Source organism: Calonectris borealis, chromosome 1, assembly GCF_964195595.1.
Source record: "Calonectris borealis chromosome 1, bCalBor7.hap1.2, whole genome shotgun sequence".
NCBI classification, from domain to species: domain Eukaryota; kingdom Metazoa; phylum Chordata; class Aves; order Procellariiformes; family Procellariidae; genus Calonectris; species Calonectris borealis.
In genome coordinates, this window is record NC_134312.1 from 54135423 (window position 1) to 54161815 (window position 26393).

At 46.3% G+C, this 26393-nt stretch overlaps 2 protein-coding genes across 11 annotated transcripts in view; one reads left to right on the plus strand and one right to left on the minus strand.

Moving 5' to 3' along the window:
- The window catches only part of CNOT4 (CCR4-NOT transcription complex subunit 4), an 84467-nt gene extending 75404 nt beyond the window's left edge, over window positions 1-9063 (plus strand). For 6 of the 10 annotated variants that reach the window (XM_075152152.1, XM_075152203.1, XM_075152175.1 and 3 more), the window contains 2 exons: window positions 6684-6896; window positions 7666-9063. In XM_075152152.1, coding sequence (XP_075008253.1) covers window positions 6684-6896; window positions 7666-7967 — 515 coding nt within the window. In that variant the 3' untranslated portion in view covers window positions 7968-9063. The remainder of the gene's footprint in view (window positions 1-6683; window positions 6897-7665) is intronic. The other 4 variants (XM_075152232.1, XM_075152183.1, XM_075152222.1 and 1 more) reach the window with 1 other exon arrangement.
- A 6604-nt stretch (window positions 9064-15667) lies between these two features.
- LOC142085527 (uncharacterized) lies at window positions 15668-23479 on the minus strand. The gene is made up of 5 exons (XM_075157615.1): window positions 23302-23479; window positions 21341-21529; window positions 18747-18882; window positions 17498-17677; window positions 15668-17170 (listed from the first exon to the last, which is right to left on the minus strand). Exons 1-5 carry the CDS (start codon window positions 23477-23479, stop codon window positions 16930-16932), a joined length of 924 nt encoding a protein of 307 aa, XP_075013716.1. The 3' UTR covers window positions 15668-16929.
- Between the last annotated feature and the right edge of the window lie 2914 nt (window positions 23480-26393).

The window sequence follows — 26393 nt, forward strand, 5'->3', positions numbered from 1 at the left end:
CAAGTTGCTTCTTGTGTGTAGAGAATGTCAGCGAGACTTTTAAATGTTCCCTTCAAACAGCTTTACCTTCTACTGCTCCTGTCATTTGATATCTCCCTAATGTATTTCTGATGGGCAGCGCTGCTGTTTAAACGTGGACAGATTCCATCTTCTTTAATCTGCCAGTGATGTTCTCAGGCCTCCATGAATGGGTGAAACTTCATCATTTGGCTTAAGCATTGTGGGATTCCTAGAAGTCATAGATACACAGAGTCAATGAAGTCTGAGAGCGAAATCCTTCAGACTGTAGTAGTCTAAATGGGATTTTACTCATGGATTTAAAAATTCCATGAGCAAACAAGCTTATTATTCATATTAAAGTGACATAGGTACAGTTTTTATCATAACTGTTTTGTTGATAATTAAGTATATAAGCTTTGGATGGAAGGCTTTTGAATTTATCGAATGTGATCGGGATCATTTCATTTTAGGATGTGGCAAAACATCCTCTCCTTCTCTTCCCCCCTGAGTGAAATATTGGACAACTTTTTGCAAAATAGAAATACCAATAGTGGAAAGTCAATCTGAGATGAAAATAGAGAAGCCCCAGTCACTTCTCAGAACAGGGTAACAGATTGTTTCACGGAAAGCACAGACTATCTGTGGCATCTGTGAAAATGGTAGCACAAAGCACAGGCTGGGACTAACAGGGATGTCACTGCAAAGGGTATGCTTTTCTGGTGGCCCCGTTTGTTTCTAATCGACTTGAAAGACTCCTGGTAAAGTCTTCTGGTAGTCTTTTCTGTTCCTTTTTTCTCCTATCTTTTTTTTTTTCTTGCCCCCACCCCAGGTGGAACTTTGTCATTCTGGTTGTCTTGCCAAGGCTTCAAAACTATCTGTTACTGTACAGTGTCCTTGGAGATATCACAAGGGCCACCTTACAAGCAGGTCATTGCAATAGCCATTCTATTACTGAATACACCTTGATAGTCTCTTCGCTTCTTTCGTTGCTACTCTGTGCAGTCAGGTATGTGACATTGCTAATAAGTGTATTTTTCTCTCATGTGATGGTTTTCCTCTGAATTTCTTTTGCTTATTTGAAGCTTTTCTGTAGCACTGTTGTGTGCTGTGGTCACACACATGGCATACTGATGGGTTCTTAAAGAAATAAATAACTGCAACCTAGATTTGCAGGACTGCTTGCTTTTCAGCAGAACTAGAATACTCAACTTTTGGCATAAAGATATTTAATGGTTTCACACAATTAGTACGAAATCAGGCTCTTAATAGCTTGGAATATAATTTTGGCAGAGCAGAGAAATACATGCTTGCTTTACACTTACTTAATGTGATGGTCTTGTGATCTTTGCTATTAGTCATATTTATTTAAGCATGTACTGTGTGAATTTTGATATGGATTTGACCATGGACTTGTATCGGAATTGGGGCGATAATTTGAAATGGTCTAGTCTCTGTAGGACATTCATTTTAGTGGGCTTGTCTCCCGCCAAGTAAACTGTAAGACATGCTATCCCATCACCCCCATCACCCTCAATATAAAAGATCAAGTGCATCAACATCACAAATGTGGTGCAGCCAAATCTGAAACACCTGTGGGTCTACATTGTTGTGTCATTTGTCAGAATTCATGAAGTCACGGAGCAGCCTGCGTCAATGCAGCTGACGCTTGTGCAAATGTCTTCCGAAGAATTGATGATGTACAACAGAACAGTGTTTCTGGCTTGGCCATCATCCTCTTTGCTGTCTCTCTCCCAAATACACATGGCTTTACCTGATTTGAAGGAATAATGTTAAGGCATTGCAGGTAGAGGATATTGAAGTAACGCTACCAGACTATCTGGTAGGATGTCATGATGGGGCAATGATTTTATTTAGAAATTCATTAAATGACCAGTTTTCATACAGATGAACGTTCAGACTTCTCAATCATATTCCATTTTAAGCTAACTTTAAGTATTTTTTATTTCAATTGGGTGGACAGGTTAAGCTTGTCATTAAGCTTTTTTTCCTTCCCTTTGCTCACTTTAAGACAGTGGTTGACTTTGAAAATTTTACATAAAAGTGCTTTTATTTCATGTTGGCATACTACCTCAGGCACATGAAAAAGTTCAGTGCTAGAACTGTGGGATCTGTTCACTTCTGTAAACACAAGTTTCTACTAGACCAGATAGAAATGCACTTCAAGGAAAGACTGGAGTTCAGGATGTGTATGTGAGCCTATTTTTCATGTGAATAGTGGTGCTTTCAGTGATGCTTCACCAGGTTATTCTCCACTCTGAGACAAAGCTGAGGCATGGGGGGAGGAATCTCCAATTTTCCTTGGTGTGCAAAATCTTTTCATTGCAGTCAGCTGGGTTTTAACTTGTTTTATTCAATGTTTTCCCACTGTCTGTGGACTTACTGCTTTAAATTAGGATGAGGCTATAGAAGGAGACACTCCTTGAGAGGGGGAAACAGTGATGTATTGGTTCTCACGCTCCTAGGTTATGATGTCCAACTGAGAGGTCTGCTAGCTAGTCAAAAAATTGCTAAAAATTGCTCCCCTCAACCAATTAAGTGTAGAATTAGGAAAAGATAATAGGCAAATGCCCTTTTTAATAGATCTGTATTAACTGAGAGCTAACCTTTTCTCATTTTAACTATGGTACTAGCTTCATGGTGAAGCATAAACTTAATTAACAAAAAAGACAAACTAGCTGAGGGATAAGTAGTAATTTCTTCTGAAGATACTTTCTTCAGGTGGTGGAAGTAACTCCTGCCTCTGGGGTGGACTTGCATTTTCATTTAGGCTCTTGTTTAAAACTTGTCAGACTCCAGCAAAGACATGATGATTTTAATTGTTTGGTTTGGGTATTGCTGTATGGTGCCTGGAGACTGCTCACATACTTGGGTTGCATCAGGAGTTTTTCTAACTGGGTGTTCTACCTATCATAGCTAGTACCTGAGGCCTCGGAAGGCAGTGCAGGGAGTGTTGTAGAGCGTTGCAGTCTCTATTGATCCCATCTACTTTAACACCTTAATGCATTTTAATTGCTTACCAGATCCCATATTACAAGAAAAATTTAATTGCAGCATTTCTGCTTAGAGGCTGGGAGACTGACAAAAGCTGTGAAACTCTGGTCATGTTTGGGGTTGGGTTTTTTTTCACTCTGTGCATTTATTAGCCAAGCTGGAAAACCTTGTTACAGACACCTGAGTAATGTGTTGCTTGCTCTTTCTTTGGTGTCAGAGGGCAATGTTTTTGTCATAGCTTGCCTTTTAGCCCCACAAACCCAGCTGTCTGGGAAAGCTTGGAAAGAAATTTTGGAATTCTCTGTTTTGTCACTTTTGTACCCAGGAGCACAAGATTTTAATAAACAAACTTCCTTATTGCTAGCAAATAATACAGTTTTTATAGATACTGAATCCTTTTGGGCCTTTCATCTCTTGACGTCTGTGATTCCAAGTGGATTTTGTACTGACAGTTGAGATAAAGGACAGTCTTCCTCAGTTTCTTTTTATTTTCTTTTGTTCTATGTTGGAGAGGGTACACAGCAATGGTGCACTATACCTGCCTCAGATTAGTATCTCCTCACCAAACAGTGCCAGCCTCTTCCTTTCCATGAAAATCTTGTATCTCAACTGCTTGCTATCTTTCTGGACTCTTATGTATGCTGTATTATGTCTTTTTTAAATGGAGAATAACATAACAAAAATATGTGTATTTTCTTAGACCAAGGTGGCCTAATCCCTACTACATTTATTTTCCTATGCTATTCCTTGTAAGTGTGAGATGTTGCTGGCTTTGTCTTCATTAGACTTCCTCAATGACATGTTGCAGGTGTGTAGTTTACTACACACGTTTATTTTCTTGCACATGAGCTTTGAGGGCATGTTGGGGGTAAGTAATGTCCACAATTAAGATCATCATGAGCTTGCAGATCCCCAGCTCACAAGTATTGCGATGAGTATGTTCACTCATGCATGGTCCTAGTAAGCATCTTGTGTGTGTTTTTTTGCCTTGTAATAGAAGCGAGTAATTAAACCGAGCTGCTTTTCTTTGCACAAGCTGTTGGAAGCAGCGGTGAGAAAATAAAGTGGAAACTAATGGTGTATCATGCACAGTCTGTTGCACAGTTATTTCTATGATGGTGAGCTGGCTCCATTTATTCTGAAAAATGAATTTAGAACTTGTCTCAAATAGGCTTATGGATGTTCAAGAGGGTTGTGAGCAAATATCTATCAAGGATATTTCTGACGAATACTTTTTAAAATTTTGATTTTTTTTTTTTAACCCCTGGATCATAGGTTTGAATGAAAAATGTATTGCATCAAACTCTTTAAAACTTTGTGTGCATTAGTATTGCAAAAAAAAAAAAAGTGGGAGCTCTGGAGGGAACAGGAAGTAGATTTGATTTACAGTAGGAGAAACGAAAGTAGAAGTGAAAGCCAGTTGTATGCACTATGGCTTGATGCTGAACGAACACAGAACGAATCACTGATAAGCCTGTGACTTGTACGGCAGGCCCCACAGAGCACGTTGCTGCACACAGTGTGTGGATACAGTCACACTTATGTCTAGGAACATCTGTGTGCTAAGGTGTTACTAAAAAGCTGGTCTTAGGTTACTTGCTTGAGGCAGAGCTGCAGTTCTGTTACTGCTTGCTTTTTTTCTTCTGTAGCACTTTAAAATTTTAATCTTTAGATGTAACATGATGCATGTAGTAACAGGCAGGCTTTTGGGTTTACTTCCACTACCTGGTTTTTGACCTGTCTTTTCTTTATTTATGGGAATGCTTAGGAGTTGTCTGTCTTCCCCATGGAGGTACCTCACGCTGTAACCTCTGAGGAAGAGTGATTCCCCAGCCTCAGCCAGTGAGTGGGGATAACAGCAGTCAACTGTAAACCTTCCAGCATCTGTGGTCAAACGTATTCTGCAAACTTGCCCAGGCAGAGGGGATGATTTTTGTAGTACACTCTTTGCATCTGAGCTGTTATCCCTGTCCAGGCTCCATGCACAGCATCAGTCTGTCTGGCCATCGACGTTCTAGGTGTCAGCCGCCATCCTGCTGCGTGGGGACACTTATGCATGCAGATGGATGCCTGTGCTAGAACAGCTGCATTAGGCATGCATAGGGTTAGAAATGAATGCATTGCTCCAACAGTCATCACAGGCGAAGTGGATAGAGCAGATTTGCATAGTAATTTGTTTTGAAGTTCAGTTGGTGACGTGGACTGAGGTATGACTTGCTGTGATTTGTGATTGAAGTTGCTTGCTGTAATTTTGTACAGAAGCAGAATCTTATATAAAGTTTATTCTAAAAAAACTCTGGCCTGGGGAAGGAAAGTTCTGCGTGAAAGCACAGGATTTCAAGAACTTGCTTCCCACCCCCCCCCCAGTTATGAGAAGGTAATTGCTCGAGACATCAGTTCTTTCTGAGCATTCAGCTTTACAAAAATTGCCAAGGCAGGTTTTGATAGCAAGTGAGATTTCTTCACTCTCCAACATAGAGTTGCAAGTTAGTGATATCCTCTAATTTTCCATGAAGACTTAAATCTCTTCCATTGTTGATGACGTAGCAGTATTATGTAAGTATCTCACTGTAATACTTCTGATTGACATCAAGGTCCTTTCTTCAATTAGGACAGGCAGAGATGGTTTAAAAAAAGTTGTATTCTAGGTTTTTGTCAAAAAGAGCATACTGCCAACGTACTACCCAACACTTTCTTTTCAAACGTATTTGACCACAAGTTAATTTAGTGTGACTTTCTGCATTGGCTGATAAATACTAGGATGCTCGTGTCTGGTTTGTTTTGCTTTGACATACCTAAAGCAGGAGATGGATCATAGAACCTGATAGTCTGTTCTAGATAGCATGGTTTAACGCTTGTGTTCGGGGATCATTTGCTGTAGTGCTAATAGCCACGTTATCCTGTTGTCCTTTTTCAATATGTGCCCTGAAACATTTAGGCAAATAGTTGAGACTTGACTGGTTTGGTGTCCAGCTGGTTTGCTTCTAACCAAAGTTTTGAGGATATTGCTGTGTCGGGAATTATTCTGAAAGATCTCTAAAGAATTTTCACTACTGTTCTTCGACTGCAAGAGGAAATTGCACTCCCTCCAACTTCATGAGACCTAATTACCATTTCCTTCGGAAGAACATCTGTAGGGCTGTGAATGAGCGAGCTATAACAAAACAAAAAACTTTTGTGATATTCCTCCGCCTCTCTGGTTCCTCATGTTCGGTTTCTATTGCAAAGCCCTACCTAGCCTTTCTTCATTTTCATATACTTCAAAGAAAACAACCCTTTTGAGCCTGCTGCCTATTAATAAAGCAGCCTAATTGGGTTATCTAGCTTGCAACAGATGTATTCTCATAAAGGATCTGGTAGGTTTTCCCCTATTAGTAATAGAGGGAGAGCCACTGTGCCCTTGAGTCTCTGAACTGAAAAAAACGGGGAAACACGAATTGGGGGAGGAGTTAAATCTTTCTCCCACTCCCTTACACTTGGTTTAAAACCTGCCAGCCCCTCTGAGTAATTCATCAATCATATAAACATTGACCCTAGTTTTTGAACAGTATTAAATGCTTAGCTTAAAAAGTAAAAACAAAATCCCATACCCCACCAAAGAAGGACATCTGTTTCTAACTTCAGCTTTTTATTTTTTTATCTTTCATTTTTTTTGTTGGTAAATCTCCCAGACAACAGCAGTTCTGTAGAGAGTTTAAATATGAAGGAATGGCAGGACGGGCTAAGGGCACTTCTACCGAACATTAACATCAACTTTGGTGGACTGCCCAATGCTTCTTCCCCCTCCAACGCCAACCACAGTGTACCAACGTCCAACACTGCCACCACCGACAGCCTGAATTGGGACAGCCCTGGCAGCTGGATGGACCCCGCAATCATCACAGGTAACCGTTTCTCACTCCTTCAGCTCTGCTGGCAAACCATCAAATGGGTATTTGGCACAAACTGATTTACATCTGGAAAAAAAGAAAAAGTCAGTATGCGGTGGTCTCTTCCAGCTTCCATCCACAAAACCTCAAGGGTCCAGGAATTTTTGTGGAACCACTAGGTGTAACAAAGCGTCACTTAGGCCTTTGCAATGCATGCCCGGGACCTTTGCAGGCAGTCAGGCGGATCAGCGCTTATCTATAGGGTCAATGTAGGTGTCCCTTCTGCTGGATGGCATGTCCGGTATGTGCGCCGCTGGTCCTGAGGCACTGAAGGCATTCACTGGACTTTTTTATTTAAAAAGGGACATACTCCACTTGTTTATAAAGCTCTCTTTTATAAGGCTGTCTGGTTGTGTTTCCCTGTTAGAGAGGCTGAAGCATGATTCAAGTAGGCAGAGTAGGAGGTGAAGCACGCAGTGTACTGGTAGTTTGGTGTGGTAAGGTCACGTCAACAGGGATGCAGTCCTTGCGCAGGACGTTTGATAGAACAATGTGTGTTTTATGAAGAAGTGCTCTGAGGGGGAACTTTCTCCTATCTGGATTTAATGTTAAATGTTTTGTGGGCAGGGCAATTATATATAATAATGTAAAATGCATTCTCTGTACAAACTAATCATGTTTTCTCACTGTTGCTTTTTGTTAGGTTAAATTGACCTCCTTCGTGCTCAGCTTATTGCTTCTGCTCTGACTTTTCTGTATCCCTGTTTTTTTCTTCTCTTCATAGGTATCCCAGCCTCCACAGGAAACAGTTTAGACACCCTTCAAGACGACAATCCTCCACATTGGCTAAAATCTCTTCAGGCCCTCACAGAGGTGGACGGCCCCAGTGCAGCGCCATCACAGACGCACCACAGTAACCCCTTCGGCACACAGATCCCTCTGCACAGAGCCAGTTGGAATCCCTACTCTCCTCCTTCAAACCCCACCAGCTTCCATTCCCCACCCCCAGGCTTTCAGACAGCCTTCAGACCCCCCAGTAAAACCCCCACAGATCTACTACAGAGCTCAGCGCTGGATCGTCATTAGGAAAGGAGGAAAAAGAAAAAAAGAAAAATAAAACCCAAAACATTAGAAATGCAGGAAGTGTCCCACCCTGACTCCTCCCCATGCCCACCTACTGTTCCCTGTCATATCTTTCTTTCTGAAGAATCCAGTTCCTGATCAAACCTCCCCCCCAAATGCAATGCCATCACAGGGTCATGACTGTATCTTTTCGTTAAGTTTCTGCTGAGCCAGTGTTTGAAATACACTGTTTGAAATATTTTCTAACCATTCTAAGAAAAAAAAAAAAGAGAGAGAGAAATCAAAATGCAGTCTCAATGCTTAAGGAGAATATTACTGTCTTATGTCTTTTGCACATGAGTATTTCTGCCTAGTGGAAAAGTGTCAACCTGCAGTAGGGGAAAAAAATGCAATGCAGAATCAAATGCAGAAACATGAAAAAGGTATTTAATTTAAATGAAGTTACTGAACATGTGGGGCAAGCAGTGGCCTAGCATTTATTTTGCATTCAGTGTGGCACTACACAGGGAAATTGCTATGGTTTTTTTTTTTTTGAGAAGGGGATTCTATTGTGTCAGTCAGAGTTTGACATGAAGTGTGTTGAAAGACAAAACACTTATAGCTATGAGTAACTGGCATGTTGCTAAAGAGTGGTTTAAAGAGGGGAGAATAAGATTTTTCTTTAATTTTGGCTTTAGATTTAAAGTAAACTTTAATGTTTTAAAAAGTATTCACGGATTTAATACCTAGCGTATACATAATATAATTATAAGCAGCTGAAACACGAGTGATATTTACTTCAGTCTTTCTGTCTCCTCTGTCAGTCTCTCTTTCTTTTTTTTTAAAAAAAACAAAGATTCACCTGATTAGGGCACTCTGGGATAGCACTGCATTGGGGCCACATGATCACCATCAGGAGCAACCTCTGACCTCCTCTGCCTGCAGCTTTTACTTAACCCTGTAGTTTCTGGACGTTTGTGCAGTATTGAAAAGACAGGAAAAAAGAAACAGATAAATAAACATGGTTATAACCTGACGCTAAAACTAAAACCAAGGAAATGTACCTCTTTCTTCAGAATTAAAACTAAAATCTTAAATAAAACAGAAAACTTGATGATGACTTTGTGTTTGCTTTTTATTTTTTTTAAACTTGGATTTTTAATTACTGCATCTGGTAAAACCACATGTCATTGCATGTTTCATTTTTTTTTTCCCTGTTCATCTAAACTGGAGTTACTTTTTCATGGAAATATAGCTTTGCATGGTGACTTCTGTCTTGAAGGGTGGAAAAAGCATACACACTTTAAAAATTTAAAGGGATTCTGTTGTCTTTACTCATGGCAATAGCTAGAGGCTGTCTGTCTCTAACCTTTATTGGTGTCAACCTTTTAAATTTGAAGCTTGAAAAACTTGTTTATACTTTCTGAATTAAATGCCATGGCACTTGGGATAGATAGCATGCAATAATGTGTCTGAAGGTGTGGCAGAGAATTCTAGTTACAACTCCCTGTTTCCGTCAGCTTCCTTGCTTAAAGGTATAAAATATTGTCACTGCACAACAGGGGATGAAGAGCTCTTAACATACAGAAGGCCTCCAGCAAGCTCTTATACTTCCAGCAAGAGGTATTTAAAACCAGCAACCTTGCGGTTGGGGTGCTGGATTGACATAGCTCATGAGGATAGCAGCGCGCCTGAAATCCTAGAGATGCCTGTGCAGAAGGATTTCTCACCTGGTGTGAGCTGTACTGTTCAGGCTGGCTGCCCTCCTGAAATGTTTGCTGCTGGTAGGGGCAAGGAAGGGAATTCACAGCGCTGAAATGTGGGCACCTAACGGGGGCAGGGGGGACTGGCCTTTCATGGTCCGGGGAGCGGGAGCAAGTCCTGAATCAATCGCTGGACAGGGGAACCAGGCATTGAATCTGCATCAAGTGACTCTAAATATCCTGCTTTGTAAAACATCACTTGTGGGTGGTTGCCTGCTTTTGCTTTTCTTTTACCTGTGTTGCCGTTTAGTGCTGTATTTACCGTCTGCATTACGGAACTGCTTGTACTGTTTCTGGGCAGGCATCGTTGCTGCAGATCAGTCGTGTGCCTTGATTACTTGGGAGAATGTGCACACCCTTTGATGCCAGCACTTCCTGCAAAGTGACGATGTTTTTGTCACTCAGCCCCTGCACAATTCCCTGCTCGAACTGCTGGTGATGGAAGGAGAAGTGCTGCCCGCTGGGACTGCAGGCTGGGAACGTCCTCTCCTGTGGCAGTGCCTGCTGCTGCTCCTGGCGCTGGCAGCAACCCAGTGGGAACGGTCTGCTGGAGGTGCTGGTGAAGATGCAATGGGCTTTTTGGTTTGTTTTGGGTTTTTTTCTTTTTTTTTCTTCCCCAGTTGTTAGAGACAGACATTTTTCGACCTTTAACACTTCTCTTTTAGAGAGGTGCCTTTCCTGACCCTGAAAATGGCAGGCCTCCCAAAGCAGCTGTAATTGCTTCCTATCGACCACAGCAATTCCTGAAGCTGCCGCGTTCTTCGGTTCTTGATTTGTCTCTGTTGCAGTTTAGGATGCACTGAAGGAAAACTATGCCTGTGGTCTGATACCACTAGAAAATAGGCTTCGGCTGCTCAGGAGAGCACTTATTCCCTGCTGCCATACAAGAGCTTGTGTGGTCGGCCTACTGACTAAAATTAGCCTTAAGGAAAAGGTTAGCAACTGGAATTATTTTTTTCTTTTTATGGTGCTTCCCCCCCACCCTGCCAAAGAAAGACTCCTTGTTGGGTAACGTTGGTGTTATAACATTAAAATGTATCAGTGTTCAGGTTGGTTGGGGTGGGGGGCAGCTTCTGCCTCTTTCAGCCTAGCTTTATCTACTGTCTGATGCAGGCGCCTGCATTCCCCGCAGTCGGGAAGCAACCTGGCATTTCACTCTGTTCAACCGTGTGGAGCTCAGTTAGTTTCTCCTGAGGTTTTTTGTTGTTGATGAACTCTTCCTGCGACAAGAAGTTCTGAACAGGAACCTTTATTGAAAGAGCATCCATGTGTCTGCTTTGACCATGTGATCATCTCACTACATGGTCTGTTGTTGGTTTATATATTGTATGGACACTTGCAGCTCTTCCTTGCATTAAGCCAAGAACAGTGCTTGACTAAAAGGCTGGCGACCCAGGACTAGCAACCCATTTGGTAGATGGTGTCTGGTGGAGATGAAATTGGAAAAAGAGGATGGACCAGACTCCTCCAAAATGGATATGAATGTGTGTTGAGGGAAGGAAGGGAGTTATTAGCCATGAATGTGTTGGTATAAGAAGTTGTGTTGCGTTTTCAATGAATTCTCAATTCAAGCATAGTAATTTGGGGGTAAGCAAGTGCTAGACTGATACTAAGGGTTCATGGCTGCTTTTTTTTTTTTTTCTTTTTAATATCTAATACAGGAAAGATATTTCTCTGGAGTACAGCAAGGAGTATAATGTCACCTTCTAGGGAAGGTGAAGAGCCATTGCATAAATTCCTTTTCCTTCTTTCTATAACTTCCATTTCCTACTTGCAAGTCAAGTGTGAGCAGGTATGTGCCCTTGTAAATGCAGTCTCTTGACAGGGCTGCTCTAACCGTACTTAAAACACCGTTGCCAATTTCCATGACAGTTTTTAATTGTGAAGTGGAGTTTGTATTCTAGTTCCTGAACTCCAGACTTTTGTTTTCCTTCCCCTCCATCATGGACTCTGTTGTCCAAAAAGTATTTTTCTGAGATGCTTGTTTAATCATAGGCATTCAAGATGTTGGATTTTGGGGAAAATGCAGTGTGTTTGGGTTTTCTTGTGGGGGATGGTTTTCTTTTGGTTTGGGTTTTGTGGTGGTGGTTTGGGTTTTTTGGGGGGTTTGTGTTTTTCTTTGTTCTGGTTTGGTTTGGGTTTTTACAGGTCTGTAGAGCTGGCTATGCTGCTGTGGAGACTTTTGGCTTGAACGCCTTTTTCTGGAGGCAAGAGGGGTCATGCACCAATTTCCTCCCTCACCCTTGCAAGGTGTAGAAAAATATGCTTGAAAAGATTGTAAAACAGTTACCTGGGTGCTTCATGTTCGTCCCTCTCCTCAGGATGGATGGAAGTTGCCTTAAGTTGCAAAGGAGATTAGATTTAGTCTCCACCATACGTAAATCCAGTGAGTGGGATTGTATTGCCTGGGACTAATGCCCTCTGGGAAAAGCGGTAGTGCTGGAATGAAAACTGTTACTGCTCAGAACTGAGGTGTGCTGAGAAACACGGGAGGGGGCACAGTGCTTGAAGGGTTAGGGGACTGGAGTTGTGTCACCAGCCCTACTTGAAGGGCTTGTAGGTACTCCTTGAGAGGAATGAACTCTCCTGCAGTCCAGCTGCTAGTGATGTGAATTCTTAGCACACATAAAGCAAATAGTGTGAAGTGCTGTTTGCCATGAATGCGTGTCTGTTAAGAGTAGTTGTTGCTTTACATCTTCCAGCAATGTATGGCTATATGGCTAGCTCTAGAAGTGCTTTCCGCTTCACTGATGTATTATCATGTGTTTGGGCTGAATGTGGATGTAGTAACTGTAAGAACTTGTGCTTCTTCCTCTTCTCCCAAATCCCAGCATCTCTTTTTTCCTACTTTGGGACATTCCACTGATGAGAAACAGCTCTTAGGTCCTCTTCTGTTTATGGCTGTCACAAAGCTCCTGAAGAGGAAAAACATGAAGTATCGTCGTAGCTTTGGGTTACAGTGTAAGAAATGGTGTAGCCTCAGTATGCTCCAATGTACATGTGAGAGCACTGTATATGAGCGAGATCTTCATCTTCCTTCTTTCTGGGGTTTGCCTTTGCCTTAGGCTTACTGCTGTTATGTTTATGTGGCAAAGTGAAGGCTCCTGAGATGGAAATGGCCAAATGAAGTTCTTGCCATACAAGTACAGGGAGCTAAAGCGACTTGCGGGGGTGCAGGAGTCTGAACTGCTGCACGGTGGAGGTTTGAGGTGGGTTGGGTGATCCTGGCAGCACCAGATTTGTTACCGGCTTTGCTGATGAAAAGCACTGGTTTAGGGTGGTCTGATGCAGTGATACTAGGTGTGGAAGTCATTTGAACAGAGGTGGTGTCACTGTAGAGGAAAACAGTGTAGAAAAGTCCTTGTTAATCTAAAGCTGATGGGAGAATGATCTGCCTGACCTATGGTGGTCATGAGAAGCCCACCTCCTGCAACACCGACGAGGTGGAGTCTTTCAGTGGGATACAGTCATCGCACAGTTACTGGTGCTTTCTCCTCTGAAACCTTGCTAGATCAGTATTTCTTTCCCCCAGTCCTCAGACTTACAAATCCCTCTCCATTTCAGAGATGCTTGGAGAGAGGGTGGGAGTTGCTCGGTGCTCTCCTCTTCCTACCAGCACAGCAACACTTAACATGGTAGGCTGGAAAGCTTGTATTGGCAGAGGGTGGCTGTTCCTTTCAAGATCACAATTAATATCTTTTTGGAGTTTCCTGGCTTTAGCATCTGAATGTTACAGGTCCCAGCATTAACCTTGCCCAGATCTTCAGGGAGGGTCTAAAACCTCTTCTGTCGGTGCCGACAGTCCTAGGAGGCTGGTACACTGAGCTTCACTGAAGAATTTAAAGTTGTGACCAAAACTTGTTTAGCTCTTTCTAAATAAGTATGGAGGCTGAGGTTTCCAGTGTGGAGTCTGAAGCTTAAAATCCCGTTTTAAAACCAACTGAGGGTGTTTTCTCACTTTGTTCAGACACTGAGCAAAAAGTGACTGCTTGTCAGGTTTGCCTGGGACAGAATCAGCAATGAGCTGGCCTTGCAGCTATCTCCACCCCTCTTCAGATGGTTTCCTCCAGTTCTAGGGCCCACCTTTCTGTTGGATATTGCATGTATATAATAATAAAAAAAAAAATAAATAGGAATGTGATATATAATGTATTGCATCATTGGATATTGCATTTGATGTTACATAAAATGTTAGAACTAAACCTCTTGGAGCCTCACCTTCCCTGTAGGGAGGCCTGGATCTTCGACAGCTGGAAACCTCTTTCCCTAGCGTGGAGAAAGGTGGAATTTCTCTGGTGGTCTGCAGGGGGGAAACGGTGGGGAGGGCAGCTCTTCATGTGCTGCTCTGGTGAAGGAAGGGTTAGTAGATGGTGGCTCCAGTGGGAACCGCTGAGTGATGTGGTGAGAATGTGTGGGATTATAGGCTTTTATAGGCTTGTGAGGTTTGTTTCTTCCCGTTTACAAGTTACTTAAAGCTTCTATGTAGTTACCTTCCTTCTCCTTCCTCTTTTGGCAAATAAATGCCAACAGTGCTTGCTTCCTGTTGCCTTACTGATGGTGCCTTCCCGAAGTGAAGCTGAGCGTGGCTCTTCACAACCTTAACTCGGCTCTTTGTTGTGCTCGTCCAAGGTGAGAAGGAACTGAGGCAAAGACTAAGGGCTTGGTAGGATAACTTGTGGTAGAGTTGGGCTTCCTGCCCAACTTCCTTCTGTTGGTTTCAGTCTCCTGCAAGCTTGAGGTGACTTTTGAGGAAGACCTGGATGAGCTTCTCCCTGCTGGAGGAACTTGGCTAACACTGCCAAGGCTTTGGGGGTCAATATTTTGTGGTAGAAAGTTTAACTTTGCACACAAAAACAAATCAGGACAAGGTTACCCCAAGGAAACTTTTCAATTTTGTCAAGTAAATAATTTTTTAAATATCAGTTGTATAAAATGCTTGTTTCAAGTTGACATTTTTCTCTGTATGAAAAACTACTGTGTCAGTTTTTAATTGAAAATGCTAACTTTTTGTAATGACACTTCAAAATCAGAATATTTCTGGACGTGTTTGGCAAAAGATTTTTATATCTAAAATATGCGTCATTTCAGTTTCAGTGAAAGCAGGTGTCAATCTCTAATTGTATGTAGCAAAAAAATCCCACTTCAGGTTTTAAAGCCTTGGTTGGATCCAAGGAGCAGCAAACTCTGCGTCCCAAATGTTTGGTGTTTTGTTTTGTGGTTTTTTCCCCACAAAATCTCGTTGGAGAGAGGGGAAATTGTAGTGAGTTTTTATTTTTTCCTTAAAGCATGATGGGGGAGAGGAACAGAGAAGGAACAGAGATGAAAAATTTCATTCCCGTCCTCTTGTTTCCCTTCTGTTTTTTGCTGGTTTCATCTCTTAACAAGACAACTTCTTCCTACGTGAACAAGAAATTGGGCAGTGCTGTTCCCAGGGCAGGTCCTGGGCTGAATCCCCAGCCAGGAAACCTGTTTCGGTGGGAACCAAAGTGGAAGTGTAGTCCGTGGGTATGGCACCGATGTACTCGTGAGAGCCCAAAACGCCCGTAGCGCTGTGTCTGAATTCACTGCTGGCGTGTCTGCACGCAGGGCGCCTTTTTCTGCAGGTACTCTGGGAGGGGACTGAAGAACAGGTTACCTTGAAGCAGGATTATTTCCCTCCCTGTGCGTTAGACTTGGCTGGAAAAAGAGGGAGGAGAAAAAGGTAAGGTTAGGACATGAGCTGAAGGGAAACGCAGAGCAGCTCCTGTTTTTCCTGTCCTTCCTACAGCTTCAGTTGTCTTAGGAGAATGAAAGGTTTTTTTCCTTCTCGTGGTGCAGTTGCTGGCAAATGGCCACTGCGGGCATTGTCATCTTTTGCAAGGGACCTGTAAAAGCTTTACCACCTGCTCAGTCCCCCATCAAAAGCCAGCCCCCAAATCAGACTTTTCATAGCTTGGTGATGTGAAAAGAAGACATAGGAGGTGGAATGGGGAGACATTCCTTTATTATTATTAGAAATAATAAAAACAGTGTCCCTAGCCCTCTTTCCAGGGAGAAGCAGCAGTAGTTCCCAGACATCTGCTAGTAAGTCTTGCCTTATCACAAAAATGTGCTACCTTGCATCTTTTAAGGCTTCTTTCTGTGAAATGTGATGCAAATGTTGATGGAAATGAAGTCAGCAGACTAAAACTCTTAGCCTTTGTAGCAGGCTTGTTTGAGTATTGCCGTTTGCATCCTTGAGCACTGGATGGCAGGTGGTGCTGGGGGTTCACGTCCTGGGTGCTTGTTCTTATTCCCTGCCCCACGCATGCAGCAGCTCTTGGGGCTGCCAGCACCTCTTCTGACTAATGCCTCCCGAGACACAAACAGCATCTCTGTGCACACATGATGCCATGTTACTCAACAAGCCCCATGTGCCCAGACTGCGTCAGGCATGCATGTATTTACACCCAGGAAATCCTGGACAGGAGTATGGGTGTCATTGCTTTCTGAATGCAAATGATGGCACTTAGGCTGGCTCTTCGGGTGCTGCTGTAGGTCCTGATACACCTGATGTGAATTTCTAATGCAGAAGAGAAGGGATGAAAAGCCCCAAGTTTTTGGTTTTGTGGGGTTTTGTTTTTTTTTTTTTTTTTTTAGGTCCTTTGTATTAAAGATAAATTAATGTTTTCCTCTTGACTGGCTATCTTTGCACACTTGTCACTGCATCTTGCAAGTCTAAGATTGTCTGTTTAGAAATGGGAGGATATGGCGAGTTCTGAACAACAACAAAAAAAACCCTTTAAATCTCAGCCTACATTCAAGTGCAATGAATTGTAAATGCTTCCAATTATCTAATGACATAGATTCCTTGTTCCTGGTAACTGGCTGTCTTCACTTTCAGCCTTTAAAAGAGCCCTAAACAGAAAATCAGGCTCTTGTGTTTAAAACCTGAATGTCTGCACATGCTCAGCCTATAGGTTAGCTGGAGCTGCTCAATCTTGGCTTTATGCATCTCACCAAAATGATCAATTAAGGAGCTGGTAACCCAGGAACTCGTTTAAAATGTGCACTTCAGGACATGGGGGAAATAAAAGGATTATATCAAAAAAGCCTTTCAATATGAAGTGTCAAATTTTCTTCATTTGAAACCCCAGGTGATGTAATCGGCTCTTGTGAAATTCTTTCCTGAACTCTGCAGAGTTTCAAGGAATTGATGGTGTTAAAAGAAAAAAGAAAAAAAAGTTGAATGGCAGTTTAAATTTTCAAACTGGCCTCCCGAACTTGTTGAAGAGCTTATATTCCTCATAGCTTCTGTAGTAGAGGGGGAGCAGGTCCCGGGGGAGGTCGGCAGGGCAGGGCAGGGCAGGCAGCGGTACGTTGCGGGGCGGCTGGCTAGGCAGGGCGGTGAGGGGTGGTGTGCTGGGCTGTAACACCAGCTGGGGCAGGACCTGTGCTTCGGGGTGCCAGCTCTGCAGGGGCAGCTTTAGCAGGTTTTCAGGGCTCCTGGTAAAGGCAAGAGGGAGAGGGGGTAGTAAGAGGGGGCTGCAGTGCTGATGGGAGCCCCCAGCCCACCCAGGTGACGCTGAAGCAGAGTGAAGGGGAGCCCTGGTCCTCTGGCTCACCTCCCCCTTGAAAAAGAGCGGGTGCAAGGGTTTCATTGCTGTTAGGTGCTGCGGGGGAGCGTGTAAGAGGGTGAGGCAGGGGATCGAATACCCAAGTGATGTGGGCTTTTACATCTGGCTGCTCCTGCCTCCAGGTGGTCTGGGAGCAGCTCTTGCCCCTGCATTAGGAGCTGGGGGGGGCAGTGCCAGCGCGGGGGCTGAGCAGTACCTTTGGAAAGCCAGGTTATTGCAGCCTGCGAACGCCCCCGGGAACACAGAGCTGGAGAGGGCCGAGAGGTGGTAATCGCGCCGGTGGTAGTGTTTCAGTCTCCCAAAAGCATTCCTCCCCCTCTCTGGAGTGGAGGGGTCACGTTTCCGTCCTCCTCTGACTTTCCTCCTATGCTGCTGCCTGCAAGGTGGAGAGAGAGATGCCCATGCAGATGCTTTTTTTTGCACTTTTGTGAGCTGGCTGTTTTCATTTACTCCCCGGAAAGACTGCATGTTTGCATCCTAAACCAAAGTTGTCACCCAGTGGTTTTAACCTGAGGAAAGCATTGAAGCTGTTTCAGCCCGGCAGAAAATGGGGGCTGGAGAGGCACCAGCCAGTCCGGGGAAGAGCAGACCCGCGGAGAGAGGTATGGCTGGTGCCTGCTGAGAGATTGAGATGTTATCTCTTGCAGGGTTTTTTTACTCCTTCTGCACTTCTGATAATAAGGAATTAGGATCTTGGTTAAAGCTGCGTCCCTAGCTAGGCTCCTGCATGGTCCCTGTCACTGCCATCCCTTGCTCAGGATACCATCGCTGGCAAAACCAAAGAGGTCCTGCTGGACTGTAGGCTCTGGGAAAACAGGGGAGCGCAGCTGCAGAGATACCGCTCTGTGAGCATGGTCCTGGTCGGTGGCACCTCTGCTCGCCCAGCCCTGCTCCCCACTGCGGCTTCTCTCCCAGTTCTTCCCAGAGGAGGATGCTCCTCCTTTCCCCGCACTGGGCTGTGCACACTCAGTTCCACTGAACTTAGCCTCAGAAAACCACCGACCATCCTCCATGTATTGTGCGTTCCCTAATTCCTCCATTACGGAGAGCTTTTTGTAAATGACCAAGCTAACAGCTTTGCATGTGCTGCAGCTTTCCTTGCAGGAGCCCTCTCTGCAATCGCCAGCAGCATCCCTGCCGCCGGGACCCCTCGCAAAGCCCTGTCTTCCTCATGGGAGCCAAACATACCTTCGCTTTGGAGCAGCGGTTTAACTTTTTTATGCATGATCGTGACAAGCTGCCAGTGGTTTCAGATGTGTGAACGGGAGTGTCGTGCAGGGGGAGAGGTGGGTCGCAGGATGCTGTGTCCCGAGTGGGTGCAACCCGCGTGTCTCAGCAGATGGCAGCAGCGACTCTCCTTCAGCTCCGGCAGCCCCGGCTGCTCCTTAACACCCCCCCCCCCCCAACAACAACCTCCCACCCACCCCCTCCCCATCGGTACTCACCCCCCGCGGCTTCTCCTCTCTCTATCCCGCCAGCAGCAGACGGCGAAGGAGACGGACAGGGCCAGGATAACGGCTCCGCTCAGCAGCGAGGCGGCCACCGCAGCGCGGGAGCCGGTGCCCGGGGGTTGCGGGGCGGCTGCGGGGGTAGAGGGGGGCAGCGGTGAGCGGAGTCCCCGGGAGAGCGGGGCCCCCCCGGCCCCGCTCCCCCCTCCCCCCCCCACCCCGCGGATAACCTAAAGTTATGCTTCAGGGTGTGTTTTCGTTAATAACCATTTAACAAAATGATGGTGAACGCGGGTGACGCCGCGCTGGCTGAACAAGAAAGCGAATAAGGGAAAAGTTAATATTTTCTTCAGATAATTAAAGTAAAATAATCAGATGGGACAGAAAACGTTAACACGTCGGATGTGTCTTGCGTAAAGCACAAAGGTAGCATGAATTGAGCCCTGAATCAAAAATACAGAAATGACGGTAGCTTGTTGGGGTTTTTTTACCTGGAACATGTATTTTTACTTAACTGTTCCTTGGGGAAAAAAAAAGTGAAAAGGGAAAAAAAAAGTGAAAAGGGAAAAAAGTTGAAATGGATTAAGGAAGCATGAGTTTTTGAAAGAAAAAAAGGACTTGTGAAACAAAAAAAAAAAAGAAAAATTAATTGGAAACTTTGATGGACATAATCATAGAATCATAGAAATGTTTGGGTTGGAAGGGACTTTTAAAAGTTATCTAGTCCAACCTTCTGCAATGAGCAGGGACATCTTCAACTAGATCAGGTTGCTCAGAGCCCCGTCCAACCTGACCTTGAATGTTCCCAGGGATGGGGCATCTACCACCTCTCTGGGCAACTTCTGCCAGTGTTTCACCACCCTCGTCGTAAAAAAATAGCCACATCCTTCAGAATTTTCTTGGATGGGTGTATGGTCCATCCGAGTGTGTGATTCCTACCTGCCCTAAGATGGACGTCCGGAAAGGGCAGATGAATTACATCCTGATCAAACTGTAAAGGGAACCTAAATGATGTTTGCATTGTAAATGTCTAAAGTTAGGGACGTGGCTCCCATCCCAAGGGTAAAATAATACAAAAGAATTTGCTAACGTTTGCAAAAATAGTATGTTTAGGTTTTCAAAGTAATAAACCACACAGATTCAAAAAACCCAACCTTATGACCCTTGCAAAAATAACCAAACTAAGACTTCTGAAAGTACAGAGATTTGCTTTTTGTTTCAAAGAGAACAGGCCTGTGGGGATTTTTTCCTTAAAACTGTCTTAAAGACTCTTTATTTTGGGGAACCCACGGTGTGATTTAAGGTTTGGGATTTTTTTTCAGTTCACCCAAGTTGTTTCTTCATTAAACAGTGCACAAACTTGCACCCTCCGTTTAGAGCCGAGAAGACAAGGTTTGCTAATGAGCTTTATGAATGTTTTACTACAGGAGTACCGGCAGCCTATTGCAACAAAGTTCATTGCTTTTATTTGGCTGTTTACTTTTATAAACAAAAGACACTCACTGACTCTATATCACCAGGTTTTACAGCTCTGAATTGAGGCAAATTGCTTTATTGCTTTATTTTTGTCTTCATTTTTAAAGGACAAGGTGCCTGGGGCGCTTCTGAGCTGAAGCGCCTGCAGGGATGTCCTACGGTTGGAGCACTTTGGTTTCTAATTTGACCTCCATGAGATGCTACCTTTTTAAAATGGATTTGCTTATCTTGAGCAAGTGAAAAAGAAGTGGCAAAAGCGAATGTGGCAGACCTTTTCCATTTCAAACTTCTTTTCAGCCAACTATTGCACCACACACAGGTTTGCCCGTAAACTGTTTCTGAAAGGGCCCCGGGTCTTTAATTCTCAGTGTCCAGCATGAGCAATATAATTCACGCATAGGCTATATAGTGTTTACAACTTCTGTGATTTTGCTTGCCACTGCAAAGATATATAACTTTCTTGAGGCCAATTTTCCTGAAATTATTTTTATGCAGTGCGTGAGAGAAAGCTTTAAAGCAATAAACTTTATTCCTTCCATGTTCAGGCATTCGTTCTCAATGAGCTCATACCACAAAAAATGTGAGTGCCATTTGCCACTGGCACATGCTCTGCATGTGCTTTCACAAACAGCACGTGCTGGGTTGTTACAGAGTTCAGCTTTCCTCCTGCTGAAAGCTTTCGGCTGTGCCCTGGAGACCCTGTGCCTGGCACCTGGAGTCGGGCGTCAACCAGTATCAGCTTTTGACCCAAGTTGGTGACCTCTGTACCAGTTACTGGGATCGAGATAAGGCCTGGTTATCTGCTGAGCCGATGTCAGGTGAATTCACCCCTTTGGCAACCCCCTCGCCTTATGGAGGTCATGAAACGCTGCTGCAGGGACCCTGCTGAAGCACGGCATCTCACCCGTGCTGACGACCACCGACTGGGTCAAGCTGGACCTCTGCTGTCCCGTTTTAGGGTGGCTGGGACACCCCACCTCCTCGTCCTGCCCCCCGTGCAAGGGCCGGTGGCTGCGCCTCCCCTCCCGAGTTAGCAATCGGGTGGCGATCACCTGCACCCCATTGAGACCCTGTAAGTGGGCACAGGGGCTGGGTCATGCTGGCGGGCTCCTTACCCTGGCAGTGGGGCGGGGGGTGGCTCCAGGACGAAGCGCTCTCCCGGCGGAGGCAGGAGAGCCTCTCGCTGCCCACCAGCTGGTACCCCTCCTGGCACCAGTACACAAGGACCGAGCCCAGGGAGACGCCCGAGCCTCTGTCCACGTCGTAGTACCCGTAGCGCGGCGGGGGGAGAGCCGTGCACGGTGCTGGGGGAGAAGGGGAGACATTAAGTGGAGGTGGTGACAAAGCCCCCACTGGTGATGCTTTTGAAAAGGCTGCCTGGCCCCTGCGTCACTCCTGCGGGTCCTGCAAGTCTCTGAAATTTTTTTTGTGTAATTTTAAAGGAGAGATGTAGGGAAGTCTAGTGGCTTCATCTGGAAAATAAGTCTTCTAGCTGCAAACTCTGCAATGTGAGCAGCTACTGAACAGCAGAAGTGGGACTGGAAAGGTACAGGATGGGGACAGTGTGCAGAGAGCAACCCTTAGGAATGAAAGAAAGAGGACAGGCATTTTTTAATACCCCAATATTCTGGGAGAATATTGTTGGCTGGAGCTCAAAGCAATAAAAATACTACTCTATGCTATAGAGAGATACTTTTTCCATCCCAGCCTTTAATTTTTTCTCTGATTTGTTACCCACAACTATTCAGAGCTACTCAGTTATCCTGCTTAGATCATCCTTTCTGCATTGCACCCTTTGCATCTTTAGTGCTGTCCTTGTTCCAGCTTTCTAGTACCTGGCGAGAGCTGGAAGTGAGGCAGGCTCCAAAAGGGATGCCGGTCTGCTTGTGTGCTTGCAGAAAAACCCTGGATATACTAACACAAGGCCACGAAAATGTGGATGAGTAGATTCTTGTGTAACAGGTATCACAGGTACCAATATCCCGAATTAAAGGAAAACACTCTGATCAACTCTAGTTAAGCCAAGCTTAAAACCTGCAGGTAGGGATGTTCTCTATCTAGCTTAGGGGGAACTTTTGAGGGAAATTCCGAGTGCAGCAGTAAAGCTAATGGGAGAGAGGTGTTTGGTTTGCCTCTGCTTTTGCTGAGATGATGTAGGCTTCTCCTCCAGAGGGGCTGACAAGAAACAAATCAGATTGAGTAAGATCAGACTTTCTCCAGGTCCAGCAATACTGTTAACAGGTAGTGGAGATGTCTATAGGATTAAATTCAGCGGTGCCAGGGAGGCTGCCCGGATGCCTGGACTGGATCTGTTGGACCATTAGATTGTCTGGCACTTGCTAGCACCTTCCCCAACAATCCTGCGCCATGATTTGGAGATAAGGTGGTCCAGGGACGGTTCCCAACAGGCATTTTGGAAACAACATATAGTTCATAAAGGTTTGGGAAGGTGAAGGGTTCAATAGTATGGCATGGGCTGCTCTGCACCGCTGCCCGCACACAGAGGCGGGCAGGCTGCCTGCACCAGGCGGGCAGTCACCCCACGGCAGCCCCAATGCTGTGTCCCACTTGCTGGGGAACGGCGCGTGCTCTGCTCTAGGAAGTGGATTAAAAAAAAATAATCACCCTCAGCATTTGGAGATTATTTGTGCTTTTAAAAAATCTCCATCCTCATTTCTTCCCAAGGGTCCCAGCTCAGCCCTTGGGGACAGGGATGTGTTCAGTGTGCCCGTACCCTGGCCAGGGAGCTGGTCCATCATGATATGCATAGAGGTTAACATGGAGGAGGACTTTACTTTCAAAGGAAGACAGTCAAGTGTTAAATTTCCTCCCTGTTCCTAGGACTTTGCCTCTGATGCGACACATCTCTCCCAGATCACAGAAGCTGCTGTGGCCGTGAGGACCACGCAAAGCCCTGCAGCTCCTATGCGTACCCTAGGCGTGCCTCCGTGCCCGCCAGGAGAAGCACCGTCAAGCATCATCAACAGGTCCCCACACCCTTCGCCCTGTGCACCTGCACTGTGGGGCCCCGAGCAGCCCCGCAGAGGGAGAGGCGGGCAATCGCTCGCTCGAGTACCTGAGATGTTGTTGTGCACGTAGGTCCCGTTGGCAACGTCTCTGGGCAGCCCCTTTCTGACGTGTCCTGCCCCAGGCGAGGCGGTCCCGGGCCCAGCAGCATCACTCCAGGCAAAGCTCAGGCAGCTCCAGGGCAGCAAGCAAAGGGCGATGCATTTCCCAAACCTTTGTCCCGTCATGGTTTGGGGAAACACAGCATCGTCGGGTGCCCGGCTGTCCCGAGTGCCTGCGGTTTCGCTTCGCTTCTGAGCAGGAGTCAGCTGGGCTCTTAGGGTGTTAAGCCTTGAGCAGCAAAGCTAGCAGCCGCTCTTCCCCCAGGGCTTACCTCTCCTCCACGTCGGCACAAACCCCACGTCCCTGCTCCTAGCACTGCCAGCCCTGCTCTGGCCACTTGGCTGAGTGGTTCCGAAGCCCCACAGAGAAACCAGGCGTGGGAAAGGGAGGGAGAAGCAGCAAGCGCTCGGGATCCATCTTTTACAGCTCCCTCCTGCAGGGACTGGCTGTCACCATCTCTCCAGGTGCTGGAGCCACACATCAGGCACCCTCCTCCTCCTCTACCTGCCGAAATCCACGCTCAAGCTCGCTGCTGAGACTCATGAGCTGCAGACCCTCCCGTGCTCGTCTCTTCCCTCCTGCCAGAGCCCAGGGCTGATTTTCTGAAAACAGCAGCGCAGCGGGATATGTGCCGTGGGAATCAAAAGGGTTTCGTAGCAGCAACTCTGCCAGCTTTGCTGCTGCGGGAACCACAGAGAAATCTGTTTTCCCTTTTCCTTAGGGTTCCCTCTGCGCGGTGTCTCTGCCTATCACTTCAGGCTGTGATGTTTTCTGATGTTTTATAGCTGGAGGGGCTGCAGTAGCGACCAGCTCTTGCCTCCTGGGATGTAGGTTACCCTATCCGCCTGGCCCCTTGTGCACTCCCAGGAAGAGGCGAGATGCCCTGCGCTGCCCAAGCACTTGAGACAGTGAGGTTTTGGCACAGGCAATGCCTCTGTGCTGAGGCTTTCCCCAGCAGTCAGTACACCAGCTGTGCAACCAAAAAAAACCCCTTTGCATGTTTTTTTTTGATCATCCCCTGTTGTGGCCATCTTCTTCCCTCCTTGCACCCCCTGGAGCTCCCCTCATCCTGTGGGTCACCTTTACCCCTCCTGTCCTGCATCCTTGCCTGTCTGGCAACCTGGGACTTACTGCAGGTAGAAGGATGAAAGCCCAGGCCACTATTCAATTAATAGCATTGGCACAAATACAGTGGCCTTGGCGGCTGGGTGTGAGGACATTTGCAAGCGCTCACAGCTTGGCAGGGAGATGCTCTGGCTCTGTGGGTCGGTTTTTGTTTGCCTCTCTTTTATATCCGTGGTCTGTAGCTGCAGCCAATGTGCTTGGCTGAGCATGGCTGCCCAAGTGGATCTGGGGGGCCAAAATGTTGCCTTGGATGTGTGGGCAGCTCCTGTTTGTAAAACCAAACAGTAGTCTTACGGTCTTTGTGTGATTTACTGCAGTGCATAAAGGGGAAATAAAAATGTCAGATGGAATCCAACCCCTGTCCCATCCCATCCCATCCCATCCTGGGGGTGCAGCCAAGGGGATCTGCGGCAAGGAGGGGAGCTGTGGGGCCTGGCGGTTGCTGGACCTTGCTTGCGGTCCCTCCCTGGCACTGGGACCCCCTCTTGCTCGCACCCAGGGCGGCTCAGCAGTGCTTTGGCCCTCCTTGCACTTGCAGAGGGGTCTCTTGTCACTTCTGTGGGCCTTTGGACCTGGGAACACCTTAATCCTACTCTGTCTGTCTGTCCATCTGTCTCTCAGACACTCCCTTTCGGTTTGGGCTGTGCTGGTACCTCTCTGGGCTTCTCTCCAGGGGGTTTATTTGCCCTCTCAGGAAAACCTGTTTCAACCTCCCATGACTCATAATGATCTTACTCAAAAACTACTTTAATTTCTTCTCTTCCCTGGTTAATCCTTCTTAAGTCGTGAGCTTTCCTCAGCTCCCCTTGGAGAGCAGGCTGAGGAGGGGGGGTCCTCCCCGGCTCAGTGAATATTGCTGGTTTCTTGTTTTGGGTTTGGGTTTTTTTTTCCCTTTCCCCTTCTGACTGCAGGGATTTTGCTGTTTGTTTGTGCAATGAAGGTAAGCTTTGAGGCAGGCTGGGCAGTGTGAGAGCATAATACCGAGAGCAGAGGAGCCAGCCCTGGGACATGCCCCCTGGACATCTCCCGGTAGCCAGGAGCTGGGGCGCAGGCAGCCCCGTGGGCGCTGGGGATGCACCCGTCTGGTCAGACAGGACCAACCCTGAACTGGCCCCTCTGCCAAGCCTGAGCCCAGTCTTGCGTGTGCCTTCTCCTGCTGGGGCTTACGAGCTGGCCCCACCACCGCCGATGGCTGGGAGACGGTGGGAAGAGCCAAGGGCAGTGCCCTCTGCCCCCTCCCTGCTGCCAGATGTGTCCCGATGCTAAACAGCTGGGGACCGAGCACGTGCCGCAGGCGTGGCCTTCAGCGTGGGGCCGGCGGCGGTAAGTCTTGTCACATGTGCCGGGGAATGAATGGGCTCAGCAAAAGCCCGGGGACACAATAACCACGCTTGAGCTTGTGCTCAAAATACCGAGTAGATGACATGGATTATTCCTTTGCTAATGCTCTTAAGAGCTATTCCTGAGCTCGAGGGAGATAAAGGGGCTTATTATTGCAAAATCAATATCCTGCTGGGGGGGGGATTTCAACGCCGTTCCCTGCACCCTGCTTTCTGGTGGCGGCCGTCTGCGCACAGCCGGGGAGCCGGGCACTGGGCTGTGCAGGCAGAGGCAGGGGATGGCCCTGGGCTCAGGCGAGGAGCGTGTCCGTGCCCGGGCTCGGCGAGCCCTTTCCTTGCAGGGAAGGCAAGAAGGAAGGGGGAGCTAGCAGGGAAGCTGCTGTGGCCGAGGGACTGCAGCTCTCCCAGCCCCAGGGTCTTGGCAGGGGGCTCCCACCTTCCCGGCGGATCACTTGTGGGTGATCTCCTTCAAGGCCTGGTCCTCCACCACAGCAGCCTGCAAGGCAAAGCTCAGCTGATGGCTCTCAAAGGTCTCTCACCTGCATTCAGATCTCCCTGCTGGCTGATGGGCATG